The sequence below is a fragment of the Spea bombifrons genome, chromosome 1 (assembly GCF_027358695.1).
Source record: "Spea bombifrons isolate aSpeBom1 chromosome 1, aSpeBom1.2.pri, whole genome shotgun sequence".
Taxonomy (NCBI): domain Eukaryota; kingdom Metazoa; phylum Chordata; class Amphibia; order Anura; family Pelobatidae; genus Spea; species Spea bombifrons.
In genome coordinates, this window is record NC_071087.1 from 134,574,181 (window position 1) to 134,588,794 (window position 14,614).

The 14,614-nt window shown below is 39.9% G+C and overlaps 1 protein-coding gene and 1 long non-coding RNA gene across 2 annotated transcripts; both read right to left on the reverse strand.

Annotated features, from left to right (window-relative positions):
* Window positions 1–2,268: 2,268 nt before the first annotated feature.
* Window positions 2,269–2,857, reverse strand: LOC128475211 (uncharacterized). The gene is made up of 2 exons (XR_008346473.1): window positions 2,778–2,857; window positions 2,269–2,722 (listed from the first exon to the last, which is right to left on the reverse strand). It is a non-coding gene; the product is annotated as an uncharacterized LOC128475211 (long non-coding RNA).
* An 883-nt stretch (window positions 2,858–3,740) lies between these two features.
* DCP2 (decapping mRNA 2) lies at window positions 3,741–13,525 on the reverse strand. Its single transcript, XM_053474293.1, has 11 exons — window positions 13,367–13,525; window positions 12,062–12,213; window positions 11,275–11,402; window positions 10,651–10,749; window positions 10,128–10,280; window positions 9,557–9,669; window positions 9,336–9,443; window positions 8,454–8,589; window positions 7,896–8,000; window positions 7,342–7,393; window positions 3,741–7,122 (listed from the first exon to the last, which is right to left on the reverse strand). Exons 1-11 carry the CDS (start codon window positions 13,417–13,419, stop codon window positions 6,971–6,973), a joined length of 1,251 nt encoding a protein of 416 aa, XP_053330268.1. The 5' UTR covers window positions 13,420–13,525; the 3' UTR covers window positions 3,741–6,970.
* Window positions 13,526–14,614: the final 1,089 nt, after the last annotated feature.

The window sequence follows — 14,614 nt, forward strand, 5'->3', positions numbered from 1 at the left end:
TCCTTTCCATCCATGCCGCTAACAACCCTTACCAAGGCAGAAACATCTGAGACTCTGGCTGCTGAGGACTACAACTCCAATCACCATAAGACATCTAAACCTTTGCACCCATTTCTGTCATTGCATTCATTGGTGATTTGATCTCTTTACTGTTTGTATTAATTTAACGTACTGGTTATTAGCACCCTTGAATTGGGATGTTAAGGGTGATGGATTAAATCGAAGATGGGATGTCGAGGGGGTCTGTACATTTAAGAGGGAGTTATTATTGTTTTATATAGTGCCATCATATACCGTAGCGCTGTACAATGGGTAGACAGGATATAACAAGTAACAAGAAATGAAAATTTGGGACCAAAATTTCAGGATTAATTTGGCCGAAAATGACCCACAAACCTTTTTTAAAAAAAAAAAAAAATAGCCGCACTTTTAATAAAAGTAACACACCAAAATTAGACCAAAAAAATATCAATAACATTGATAATTATATATATATATATATATATATGATTAACAGCATTTGCACTCATATCATGCCTACTGCCTGACTTGGCATGATAGGAGTGTGGTTGCTGTTTATATATATATATATATATATATATATATATATATATATATATATATATATATATATATATATATATATATATATATATATATATATATATATATATATATATATATATATATATATATATATATATATATATATATATATATATATATATATATATATATATATATATATATATATATATATATATATATATATATATATATATATATATATATATATATATAGTTTTTTTCTGTCCAATTTTGGTGTGTTACTTACTTTCAATAAAAGTGTGGTTAACACACCAAAATTGGACCAAAACAATCATATATATAGTTGCTAACAGCAATCACACTCCTATCATGCCCAGAATCTGGGCATGATAGCAGTGTGATTACAGGCTCCCTATGTGATGCTATCCCCCCACACTTACACATCCATGCTATCACACACACTCATTTAAAAACATTCATATACTCACTCATTCCCTTAATCACGGACACTTGCTCATACACACACACCCCCAACCTGAACTGCAGAGCTCTCGCTTGCAGAGTCACGTAATGTGCATTCACATGACTCCGCTGAGTTCCTGCTTTTCCTGGCCAGTACAAGAGACCCTGCTCGTGCGCTGTGTGGCCAACGCACAAGTAAGCTGCCCATCCCCTTTCGGCCGTTTTTTTTTTTGTTTCGGCATTTTGCCGATAATGCCCTTTTCGGACGATATTTTTGGTCTACTAAATACACCACTAAGTAAAATCACTCTAGCCATTAATGAACATTATATTTGTGGCATTTCTTTAATTAAAAGGAGAATGCATTGTTTTCCCTTTATCTATTTTGTTACATACTTTTAGGTGTTTATTATTTGAAATTTTGGAGCGTGGGGCTAATTATTTCCTGTAGAACTGCATGTGTTCAGCCGTTCATTCATGCACACTGTGCACTGCCATCAGTGCCATCAGTTCTTTGGTAGATATGAATTGTAGAACTCAGCAGCCATAAACACGTAGGATGCTCCAGGTGCTGGTCCCTGTATGAAGCAGGTCTTACAGGTCTCCTTAATGGGTTTAGACTTGGTTTGCTTAAAACATTTTATGTTTTAAGGCCAAATACTGATCTGTGCATACCAGAGATCCATATGTACCAATTCATTATTGCATCTTAAAGACTGCTTCAGAAAGATAGTCAGATCTTCAAATCAACTGGTTTTCATACCAAGGGGCAGAACACGTCGGCCTCGAGACACATACTTTCCTGAAACAAACACAACTAGTGTAAGTATGAAAGCATTAAACTATGCCAGAGCTCCACGTTTATAGCGAAGCCCCTTTCAGATGTAAAGGACTATGCGTTTAAACACAGGCTATTGCATTGGGAACGGCACTGATGTCCCACTCAAAAACAAGGAGGCCTTGTTTGATGTTGGCCCCACTCATTCTGCCCCTATGCGAGCCACATAAATTGTACACCGTAGGCGAATTAAGACTTGATCTTGTTAAGGTTTTGGTTGTAACTTTAGTACACAAACTTTTGGTATTCTAGGAGGAAAGGGCTTTCATTAAACTGGTGCCTCAGTCAATGTTTTTTCTCCGTGAGAATCTTGTATTTCATCTCAATTATGAGCTTTGTTCCTATCAGATTTGGTTCTTTGTATTTTGGGGTACTGCATGGAAGCGCGTCTTTATTAATTTGCTATTTTTTTTATATCATTTCCCATGTCATGCTTAGTCTGAATGTATACATGTAATGGCAGACTTTACATGCCTTGTGTTGTCAGTATTGTCTATTGAAATGGAGAATTGTTCCCCAGAACACAGCCTGTTAACACAATTGTGTAATATGTCTATATGTTCCAATGCCTTCCTTAAAATTACCTGCTTCTGTCAAAAATGGTAACTTTGTTAATTTGATACAAAATGTAAAAAAAAAAACCCTGCATTTATTTATACAGAGCAATTTATAATTATTTTACAAATGTTCTTATATTCCAAATAAATACTAAACACGTGTAAATAGTTTGTATCCGGGAATATTCTGTGACTTTACTACGACTTTCTGGCATTGGGAAGATCCACAAAAAAATTATCAGAATTACTGAGGATATAAAAATGAACAAAACCTCCAATATGCCGCTTTGAATGCTTCCAGGATTTCTTTTACGTCCTTTTCCCAGAGATTGCGACCTTCACAGAAACACCCAAAAACATGTTTAATGAACTTAATTTGATGGAATTCTATGAGAAAATAGTATCTCCCTTTGTCCCAATAAACCATTTATCAGCAGACCTGGAGGCTACCTATCAGTCGTGTGATATTTTGGGCGACCTAAAGCCGCATTGAGCTGATTCTTTATGCTAATGAAGTCTGTTCCTCCATAGGCTTCTATTAGTCGGAGTGTCTGAGTGGGTGATTAAGACATAGCCATTCTATTGTACCATAGGAGCCTCATAAGGAGTCTGGGCATTTGTTCTAGTCCAATTTACTAGACCCATGCAAACCCCTTTGTTCAAGTGTAATTTAAAGTATACCAATTTAATAGCTGTGTTCAGAAGAGAAGATGTTTTTGTATTGTGACATATTTATCAGATTCCCAGAGTCTGGTTAATCACATCAGAATAAACAGTCTTATTAACTTTAAGAAACAATCACAGGTTGCCTAAACGTGAAATTGGTTATAAGCGTCTGGCAAGTGGCTTCAAAAAGCCATATATTATAATGATTGTCAAAAGGCTAGGCTGGTCCAATGGCAGAAAACAATTCAGGTTACTCACCTTATTGCCTGTTCCTGTTAATTAAACATAAGATGGCAAATATGACTAAAAAAAAACAATTTAACTGAAAATCATGCATAACTAATACACCAATCACATTAGCAGCCTGAACGACTCTGATCACTTCCAGGAGCGGACAGAAAAAAAAGCATAAGATTGTTTTATGTTTTATTTGTGAAACTTAATAGAGACTGCAATTAAAGTTTAAGAGCACCTTTAAAACAAGGGATATTTGTGAATGAAAACATCAGGAGATATAAAACATTTACGTGTAAACAACCGTTTGTGATTCCGCAGCGGTCGTAAATAAACGAGGAGGGAATAGAGTTACGTATATTTTGTTTCATTCAAATTCTACAATCACCACTTCGTGCCCTTTTATAAACCCAAAAAAACATACAAGACTGAACTGCTTTTGGAAAGTTTTTTTATTGCAGTTTGGTTATTATTGTAGGGATCGGTAAGAATGAGCAAAAACAAATAGTTCAGGGAATGAAGACTTCATCAGGTATGGATACAGATGAAAAGTTAAATACAGGGTGAAGGAAAAATAAAACGACTACAAACAGCGCACTCAGTAAAAGTGTAGGCACGAGTGATATATACACAATACAGTCTCATGTACAGTACATGTAATACTCGGATTTGTTTTTTTCCATGCAAGGGGCACTTGAAGAACAGATCAAAAAGTACCTATAAAAATGACCCATTTGGGTTCCAAAAGTAATAATGTACATGCAAACAAAAAGAAAAGCCAGTCAATCGATTTGCAGCCAGTGTCATAATTGTTTCAGTTATAGACAATAAAGGGAGGGCTGTGTGTTGTATCACAATGGATAACGTTAGCGGTGAATTATGGATACGTGTAGTACACGTGGTACCAAAACCAGTGGATCCACGTTACACGTATTCCGATCCAGGAGGGATGGGTAAGCCTTGTAGAGTCAAGGCCAATGCCAGAAAGAGAAGAACGTGAGCTAAAGTGCTTCCTCCCCTTCTGCACATGAAGGTGATTACTTTTGGAACTGGCTCGGCCCAACCTCAACCATAGCATCCACCTTCATAAACCAGTGCAAAGCGAATGGTAGGTTTCTGGCATATTAACCCCTTCAAGACCGCCGTTCTCGTACTGCGTCATCCCTTGAAGACCGCAGTTTTAGTTAAATATTTTAATTCCGTGCTCGTGATTCGCTGGATCGCGCATCATCGATGACGTGCCTGGTACGCCCCGGTCTGTGGGCGACCCAACCAGGAAGTTCCAGGTACGTCACCGGTACAGAAGGGGTTAAAAAAAGGAAAAAAAACTAAAACAAAACAATAAGCGGAAGCTGAAGGCCTATCTACATGCATTCACAAAGAAGCTTCTCTGGAGAGATTCACATTAAAGACATTACTTGTGATGGATACAAACTGTTCACCATCCAAAGTAACCACGGAAGGTCTCTTCTTTAAAGTTTGCTAAACAACACAAACTCCATTCATCGAGTCTGAAATGTGCACATTAGTGTAATGCGTGGGGCGTTCACAGTATTCTCGATAAAGACACAAGTTACACATGACATCCAGAATCCCAGCTGCATCGACCTTACTTAGCATGATATGCAAACTTGTTCTCACCACCATGAAGAGCAGTGTACAAAGCAAATGCATCAGACATGTTTGGAGACTTTGTGCAAGAAGCAGTCAGTAAGATATCCGGAGTCAATCACCGACGACCAAATCATGTACCTCACACGGTAAGCTGCCAACTACAGGACTCATCGATAGTCTGCACAGATCCTTCTCAGACACACAAAGTCACGCTTACTGCAACGTTTCAGGACCTCTTGCTCATAACATAAAGTATCAGAATTTGCAAATCCAATGTGTTTATCAGATATTCAGAATGTAACATCATCCATAATGGATTCATTTAATAAATTACAATAGTATCCATGGACTGGATTCTCCCAGATGTGCCCCGTGGGGTAAACGTACTACAGGTTGAGAAAGACTGCATCTGGAATCACCGACATAAAGGAAAACCTCAGGCCACATTCCTGCTTCCAAACCAGAGCGGCACAACTCCGGTCCTAGAAGGCAGCAAACAGGACATCCCAGCAAAGGCATTGCAAATAAAAACTCATCAGTAATACTAACAGAAACCATAGCTGTAAACTATACCGTATAGTGAAAGGCAAAGGGCTCGGACCCGCAGCTCTGTAAATGTAAAATCCTGGAGTACGAAGGATATAAATGGATTTCTGATAACTGAATTGTACTGAAGGAAATGGAAGTGAACCTGCTGACCGAGTATCTCAGTGCTGGAGCGGAGGCACATGGCGAGGACTGGAATTAATATTAATATATTCATATTGGTCAACAAGTGCAAAGAAAGACATTCATATCGCTACAGAAAACCCAGCACCGGTCACACCGCATGGAAAGGAGAAATCCGTGACATCAGCTGGAGTCTAATGTCTTCAATAAAGTAAAGGAGAAGTCTTACGACCCACGTGCCAATGTCCCCAGCTTGTCAACGGACTCTCGGAAGCAGCTGGGTGGCGGGGAGACACTACGGTTATGACTCTTACACTCTTCGGCAAGAATAAAGGGTTCTAGTCCAGCTGAGAAGGTATGGTTCCAATAATTTAGTTTTTTTGTGGCTGCCACTGTTGCCACAGCCGTAGTCTGATGGGCACCCATACACACAGGCATTCAGTGTCACGCATACAGATATACAGTCTCACACACACACACACACAGGCATACAGTCACACACAGGCACTCTCCCGCTACATGATCCTAGTAAGAGGCTGCACAGGCTGACCGCATCAGCTCGTGTCTATGTTGCTCCCCTTATCCCTATCTACACCATCAGGCCAAAGCAGGATGGGCCACACAAGAGAAAATCCTTATGTTGAGACTTCATTAGACCCCAACACCTTTTTGTTAGCGGCAGATTTAAAACACGAACATTTCCATATGCTTGTTTCCGTTCACAGCTTTCACAATTGCCGTGATTATAAAAAATAAATCACTGAATAAAAATAAAAAAAACAGACACAAGACCGAGAAGGTTCTATTAGCACGGTGACTGCATGCAGCCATCACAGCCTGCGGCACACGTCTGTCTATTCACATGCACCGTGTATCCGAGAAGGCAAGTGCATACGTGTTTGAAACAAGCAGTTCGAAAGAAAGCCTCAGGTTGCATAAAGGCGCAATTAAACAGGCCTGTCACATCTACATCAGGGAGTAGAAGAAAGAAGAGCCAGTTTCTTAAGAACAGAAATATCTATACATCTAGACAATGCCCACTGAGTACCTACTTAACCCTTTGAGAGTCAGAGGTCACACACACACACACACACATCTATGCACATGTATATTGTTTAACTCTTCTCACTCTCAAATCTAGAAGAGTCAAAACACTGAAAAGGTACTTGTGTATAAAAATAAAGATAATATTGCAAAATACAGTGCAAGAAGAGAGAGACAACAAATGGATTAGAACCATGTAGTAAGTGCTGCCCTCGGAACAGAACTTTTTCCAAACCACCAGTGAATCCCGGCATGTCCTTTAGAGATAAACAAGAACCTGAGGAGGGTAAGGCTTGATCTGAACCTGCTCATAGCAGCTGGGAGCCTTGCTAATATGTCAGAGGTCACACGATTTCATGATCGCATCCCGGTCAAACCTGAAGCCAAGGAAAGCTCTTGAGGAGAACGGGTACTGGCAAATATCCAGAACATCTTCCGAGGGATCGCTCTGCTGTTCTTCACCGGGGGAGAAGCTGTCAAACGCAGAGTCTGTAGCACAGGATAAAGGACAATTTCAGGCCGAAGAAGTCAAGAAGCACTGGGTTAAAGTGCAATAAACACAATCAAACAACACTTCAGAGCCTGCTGAAGACGCATATCATTTAAGCTACAGATTTAGTGTTCCGAGAGCTCTCTAAAACGTTGGCGGCTTATCATAGCTTTGAACCTTTAGACAAAACCAAGAAGCAATACCAGAGAGATGCTTACCGATATCAAACGTGTCATTAAGTCTTCTGGGGTTAAGTTTTTTCTCCAATTTCTAGGGGGCAAGAAAACCAAACATTATTTAAATACTGAAGAAGAAAACGCACAGCCTTCCATTTTGCTTCCTTCTGGGCACATTGGAGAAGGACAATAACAACAACATACTGTTCACGACTCTCAGTGGTCTGAACCGACCCACGCAACATGCGCGGAATAAGGAATCTGATTTAATTCTACAGCGAGCACGCAGGAACGGCAAGCAAGTCATACGGAAGGAAAATCTATGTCCGGAGGTCACTAACATACTGTGTGTGAACTCTATGAAGAGTTCCATAATAACAATGGCAAAAGAAAACATTTAATTTTAAACACATACACATGTAACACGGTAAGTTTCATTAAATGAACCAAGCTCTGGATTCATTCATTTATGTAACTTGGTCTCGGATCCACAGACTCGTTATGTGAGATGTACAGAATATACACAGCATAAAGTACATCTCGGCACTGGAGGTGAACATGGATTTTCTTTTTAATTTAGAAAACCCGAAGCTTACTGCATTATTGTTTGGCTGTTTGCCGTGCTGACTGGGAACTCCGTTTGGTTTCTTCTTCTGGTTTGGTGAATCCTGGTGCAGCTTTTTGCCATTACTCTTGAGGTTCTAAGAAATAAGACGAGAAAAAAATAATTATGCAAAAACATAATGAAGAAGTAGAGGCACCATACGGAACGTGTCGAGTTGTTTAAGCCATTGCTCATCCCTTCACAATCACCTGAGGGGTTGGAGCATGCCGAGGTCCCAACGCATGGTGGGCTGCTGGGAACCCGGAACATCTCCCTTTTATTGACCCCCTCATGTCTGCATCAGGGGAAAGTGGAGAGAAGAGAGGTTTGTGCTGATGGAGGCACATCATCTCTCCTGATAGACTCAAGCGATAGAGGTGACTAAAGCGGCTATTTGAAATATAACGTAGCCAGGTGTTTGTGTGCAATTACAGGTGAGTGTTCACAATTAGCACTCGCTAAGGATGTGAGTACCACTGAAAATGGAAAACAGAACAACAATTTTCCTAATTACTGGAAAACAGTGAGCTTTCTTATCATAAAGTATTACCTTAATCTTTAGTAATTCTGACATTTCTACAGGATTAAAATTGCTGTGAGGCTTGTTGTTTTGTTGTTGCTTGGCCTTTGTCCATTGGTCTGCTGGAGAAAGCTCAGAAAACTGTGGAACACAACGCATCTTAGACCTGTAAACACAAAAGGAGCACCATTTATGCCATTATGTTTAAATATCTTTGGCTGGACGGACAGAAAGGAAGCAAAGCAGGGCTTGCTTCAGCCACAGTATTACTGGCTGAGGCCGTCAAAGATAATCGCAAGAAACATATTCTATGAAAGGCACAAACTTTAACAACGTTTTAACTTCACTACAACCGACTTGAGAATTACTAATCATGTGTAGAAATTACAGATACTAGAGATGCGATTTAAACAATCAGCTACATAGTACATTTATCTAGACTTACGATGAAGCATGATGGTGGAGCCCAAGGATCACAGTTAGGCAGCATTAGATTTTGGTATTTTAATGGTGATGAAATAAGTTATATTCTTACCATATATATTCTACATATATAGTGTTGGATTAGGAAGGAAAGGGAAATAAATCAGGATATACTTCAATTTTATTAGCTTGTAGTAATATGGCACAAGGATGAATATGTAAAATGACATCCCTTGGGTGACACGAAAACAGGAAAGACGGTGTCATTTGTCAGAGTGGATACATTTGATTGTGCCATTCTAAACGCATCCCATCCTCATATGGATAGCATGACATCTGAGAAAGACTTCATCTTCTCTTAGGCTAATACAGCTATATCCATTTTCCTTGGAAATATGAAATTGACCAAAGTGAAGGAGAAATGATTCTAAACTGTTTTAGCCTGTTTTAAACTAGGTTTTGCTGGTTGGCCCAGGCGTGCTGGCTTACTTTGACTTCTCCCCATTGGGTTTGGATGGAGTGCTCCCTGTTGACATGAATCCGTTATCGCTATCAGATGAATCCCCAAGCTTTTTGTGCAGCCAGTCCCGTAGCGGCCTGAGGACAGGAATTGATTCAGAATGTGTGAGATATGTCAGTCTTCTCAATGCCACATAGCACAGAATTATTATTCTCAAAATAAATAGCAGGAAAGAGAAATATACGCCTACCTAATAAAGGGAATCACCATAAAAAACTTGTTGGGAGCCAAACCAAGCTTAGACTTGGGAGTCATGTCATTTTTATGGCAGGGCAATTTCTCAATCGGAAACCATTCAATATTCTAAAAAAAAAATACATATATATATTGTCATTTCTTTCATACATAACAAAATTTACTGACAAGTCTACATAAACAGAAATTGCCTCTAAACATTGCCTGTCGGTTCATGTCCTTCAAATGTATGGAAGTTGGGTTTGCAAAGAAACTATTTGAATGGAGATTTGTCTGATCCCAAACAGGTATATATATATTTAGAGAGTGAGAGTGAAAGCAGACCTACACTGAGACCCTGATTATTCTAAAGAGGGAGTGTAACACCATAACTAAGACAGACTACAATAAATGGCAACGGACTGAAACACAACGGGGAACGTGAAGTTGCCCATCGCCAATGAATCCCTAAGAATAAAATGTGCAAATCCTGTGTGTAGAGTAATGAGAAGAAATGATGTGACTACAGGGATATATGAAAAATGAAAACAAGACAATGGAACTGCAGACTGCTAATATTAACTTACTCTGATTTCTCTCCTTGTTTTGGGGTTAAACTTGGTGTCTTTGGGAACTCCGGGAATTATATACAAGCGTGCAAGCTGATCATTAATTCTCAGCTCAATGTAGTCATCAACGCACATTCGATCCTTTATATCAAACCCCGTCTCCTCAAACACCTGAAAATATCAAACAGGTTCCAGGATTAGTGGCAGTCAGACTGAACGTGGCACTTAACGAAAGAGTATCGGTGGAAGCGATCCCCTTCTAAAGGCCAGTTCCAGCCTTCTGTGGGAGACGGTGTGATTCCAGAGACGATGCATCACCAATACTTTAACACCGCTAAAAACCGAAATCCAGAAAACAAACAACTGCAAGGGTTAGATATGCACTGTCCAGCTTAAAAGGCACTACAGATATGTGTGAAATCAGCTCCCGCTAATGCCGAAAGCCTGGTTGGTATCAGAAATGGAAATAAATAGGAGCACAAGCCAAACAGTAACACACGGTGGGGGAAACGTCGTGCAATGTGACTGATCGTTAGCACACCTCTCTGGCAGCGCAGTCGTGAGGAGCTTCTTCTTTATTAACTTTGCCTTTCGGAAATCCCCATCCAGACTTTGCTAGATAGCCTTGAACAAGCAGCACCTGGAGGTAAGAAATAAAAATATGAATAAAAACATGGATATAGGGCACGATCGCTGGCTAAAACTCGGAGCCAAGTTCGTGCATGACTTTTACAACAAAGGCTTCTGTTCTTATTGAAACAATGAATGGCTTCAACATTAGCCCTCAAACCTAGGGTATAAGAGCGTATGTGATGCTCTATTCCTAGCATTAAGAGACAAAGGGGTATTAAGTAAACTGTAATTAGCCCCTTAAGCAGCTATCTTTATGCTGCACACAATAAGAGTATCTTTTGTAAGTAATGTTGATGTGACATAGAAGCTCTTAGCCTTGGTTATAATACGCTTATAAATACAATACTCTACTGTAAATAGGTTCTATTTACCCAGTAGCTAGTTAACAATCAAACCACATTTATAATATAATATTCTGTGACATTTAGAAACAACTCTTATTGGTTTTCACCAAGCCGATGAGAGAAGAGAAGTAACGTGTCCGGCTACGTCTGGTAAGGGCTGTCAGCTCCTGCAGAATAAGGTTGCTTACGTTTTCCAGGGTCTCATCGAGAATAATGGCACCATAGGTGGGAACCCCCATTTTATATTCCTTCCATTCATTCAGGACTCTCTGCACGTCTTCGCCGTTTGGAAGTAAAAAGGGACAATGCTGGAAAAGTACACGTTGTGTAAAGGAAACTGAACATAACATTTCTAAATATACAAGCAAAAAAATTAAAAAGGTACGATTTTGCCCTTTAGTAAGATACCCAACTGTGACCTCCTGCAGCAAACATTAGAAAGAAGGCCAAAAGACAGCGTGCTTTATAAAAGAAAAAGGGTTTCTCCCCTGTAAATAATGGAGATACAGAAGAGAATTACCTAAATCTACTAAGAAAACCTACTCCCTTCCACTGCTTATTAAAACAAACGTCCCCATCAACCTACTAATAGATTGTAAGCTGCATTGGCTCCTTCTATGCCAGAGCGTTGTAACGGGTTTTAGTAATTGATCATTTTGTAATACTGCTAGAGAAACTGCTGCTGTTTGCCAAATAAACTATTATTTACTGTTTTATATAGCACCATCATTCTTTTATATTATTTATTTACTATTGTTCTATATAGCGCCATCATTGTTTTATATTATTTACTATTGTTTTATATAGCGCCATCAGTTTTATATTTTTTATTTACTATTTTATTTAGCGCCATCAGTTTTATATATATATTTTTTTTAATTTACTATTGTTTTATATAGCACCATCATATTCCGAAGTGCTGTACAATAGGTAACATCATGTAAGCTGTATTTCTGAAGGTGTGAGAAAGGATATCAGCTTTAGCGAAGTCTCTTATCCCGCAGGCAGGCAGGCCTGGAAAGTTCTGCATCCAGAAGTCTAAGTAAAACCAATGGGCCAGTTCAATCTGGAAGCAAACCCTGATTGCGTTGTCTCTCTCTTCGCTGGGAATATGTAGAATAAATCGGCTGTCAAGAACAAACAAACATTATAATTATTTATTTATACAGCGCCAACAATCCACGCAGCGCTGCAAACAACACGTTAACATAACACAATCCGCACAATACTGCCTACTGTCCTGACGCATCGCCCTTACAAACCCCACCTGATCCAACCAACAATAAATAAACGCAGATCGTTAAAATGACGCTAACATACCGTTCACATTGTGTAGTGTGTGTGTGTGCGCGTGTATATATTATATATAAATAAATGCCTGTGCATTTGTAAGGTAATGCCCGTGTGGATATATGTTCTGCAATAGAATAGTCACATTGAAATAACGGTTGCACACGCAGACTGCCCACGAAGCTGTGTAATGCACAACCATAAGAATCACGCAAAACAAAAACACAACATCGGTACAAAAATCATACTTTATAAAGCTACATATCCCATTACGGCCATCATTAATCTGCCTGACGGTGATGGGAGTTGCAGTTAACGCACTTTGTTAGAAATCAGTACATTTAATACGTATGCTCGTGTTTGCATCATTTAATTTTCATGGAGGGCTTACAGCGGCATCAGAGTTCCCGATAGCTGCATGCTGGCACAGATCAGGGATTATTCTCTTGCCGCCCGCCCAGCCGATCTCACAGGCTGACATTTTTTTCGTTTCCCGTCTTGAAGAAATTCTGAGCAGAATTGCAGAAATGTTATTTTATTGCCCGGTCGTTCCTTATATCTTAGCGATTACAAATATTCTTTTATATGGTGTATTTGGTCTGGTTTGTAATCAGCGGCACAGCATTAGGTCTGACGATCCCAGCTTTACCCCTTGACCGGTAACAGAAGGCCCAGGGTGCCTGACGCACCGCATTTACATAACCCACAATGTCCCTTTGGGGTGTGCTGCTCTTGCCCCAAACTCGTTTTACCTACAGGCCCAAGATGAGCCGCTTCGTACCCTGGAAAGACCTCTAAACAAGCAACTTACTGTCGCGGTTACAGTAAACGCGCCCTCCGTGCTACACAGCGTTAACCTTGATTCTCACATCGCGGAAGCGACCAATGTAACCACATGCCCGCAGAGCGCCCGTTCACCTGTATTAGCGCCCCTCCCCCTCCGCTGCTATATAACGGACATGGGGCGGGGTGCGCAGCGGCCGCTCTCACCTGCACAGGTCGTCCAGCACTCCGTCAGGAACCTCCACGCGTTTACTTTCCATGTTGGCGACCGGCACATCCCGGAGACAGCGCGGTCCGGGTGCCTGGCGACTGGGAGACACAACACGGCAGGGAGGAGCGAAAGGAGGAAGCGAAACAACAACAAAAACAAGCCTCGCCGTCACTCCCGCTGCGTCACATCCGGCTATAGCCGGGGTCTATCGAGAGGAAGGAGGAAAACAATAGAGTTCGCTGCTGGTCGATGACCGGCAGGGGGCGGAGACATTGGGGTGCGCTTGCGCTAATTCATAAACGAAAATATGCAGGGAAGCAGATGTTGGTGTCAGAAAGAACGGCTATTCTTACAAGTTTTACTTTTCTGAGGGAGTGATAGGTAAATTGAGCAGCCCCCCAGCAGAATGGGTATAGGCTAATATAGAGAGGAAATTTAAACTATACAGCTACCCTATATTACAATTTTATTATATAAAATTATTATATTTTATTTATATAGCGCCAACAATTACGCAGCGCTTCTCATGATATATATTCGGAGTGTATGACAAGACTAGAATTAACAGACTAAGGCAAACCCATACGTTAGGTGGAGACGTTTTCACACAGCTGTCTGTCACCCCTCTGTTTGGCTCTAGCTCCATTATCGGAACCCAATCTATTAGACAGTTGATTTATCAAAGTTCTTGCTGCTTGTTGGAAACTATAGAATGGCTTAGCTTTGATCACCCGCCTGACACTCTGACTAATAAAAGTCTATGGAGAAAAGGACTTCAGTATCATTTCCATAATCAATAACCTCAGTGCAGTGCTTGTGCAGGAAACATCACCCGAAACATCACATGACTGACAACAATGTGACCTTCATATAAATGCGGATAACAGGACTTTATTGGAACAACATATATTCTATTATTTATATTTATTTTATTTGTATATATATATATATATATATATATATATATATTATTTATATATATATACTATGCTCAAGTTGTTCATCGTTCACCAATGCCCCCCAAAGCTACGTGGGGTATTACTGTAGCATTAATTGTTCAGTTGCGCCATCTATTCTGTGGAAGAAACTCTAAGAAAATTGCAAAGAAAATGTCACTTTTTGCCCTCTTATTAGTGGTTTATTTGGGGTATTTTATGATATGTAGGAATATAGTTTCAAAGGAAAGCCCCACATTATCAATATTTTTTCTTTTTACATTCTAATAATGCATAGCATAGGTCCGT

What these genes read in the sequence shown, in the direction of transcription:
- DCP2 (XM_053474293.1), bottom strand. Translation starts at nt 13,419, where the DNA reads ATGGAAAGTAAACGCGTGGAGGTTCCTGACGGAGTGCTGGACGACCTG. An exon ending in GTGCTGGACGACCTGTGCAG is followed by an intron (nt 12,214 to 13,366) that starts GTGAGAGCGGCC and finishes TGTTCTTGACAG; the next exon opens with CCGATTTATTCTACATATTC. An exon ending in CAGAATTACTAAAGATTAAG is followed by an intron (nt 8,001 to 8,453) that starts GTAATACTTTAT and finishes CTTATTTCTTAG; the next exon opens with AACCTCAAGAGTAATGGCAA.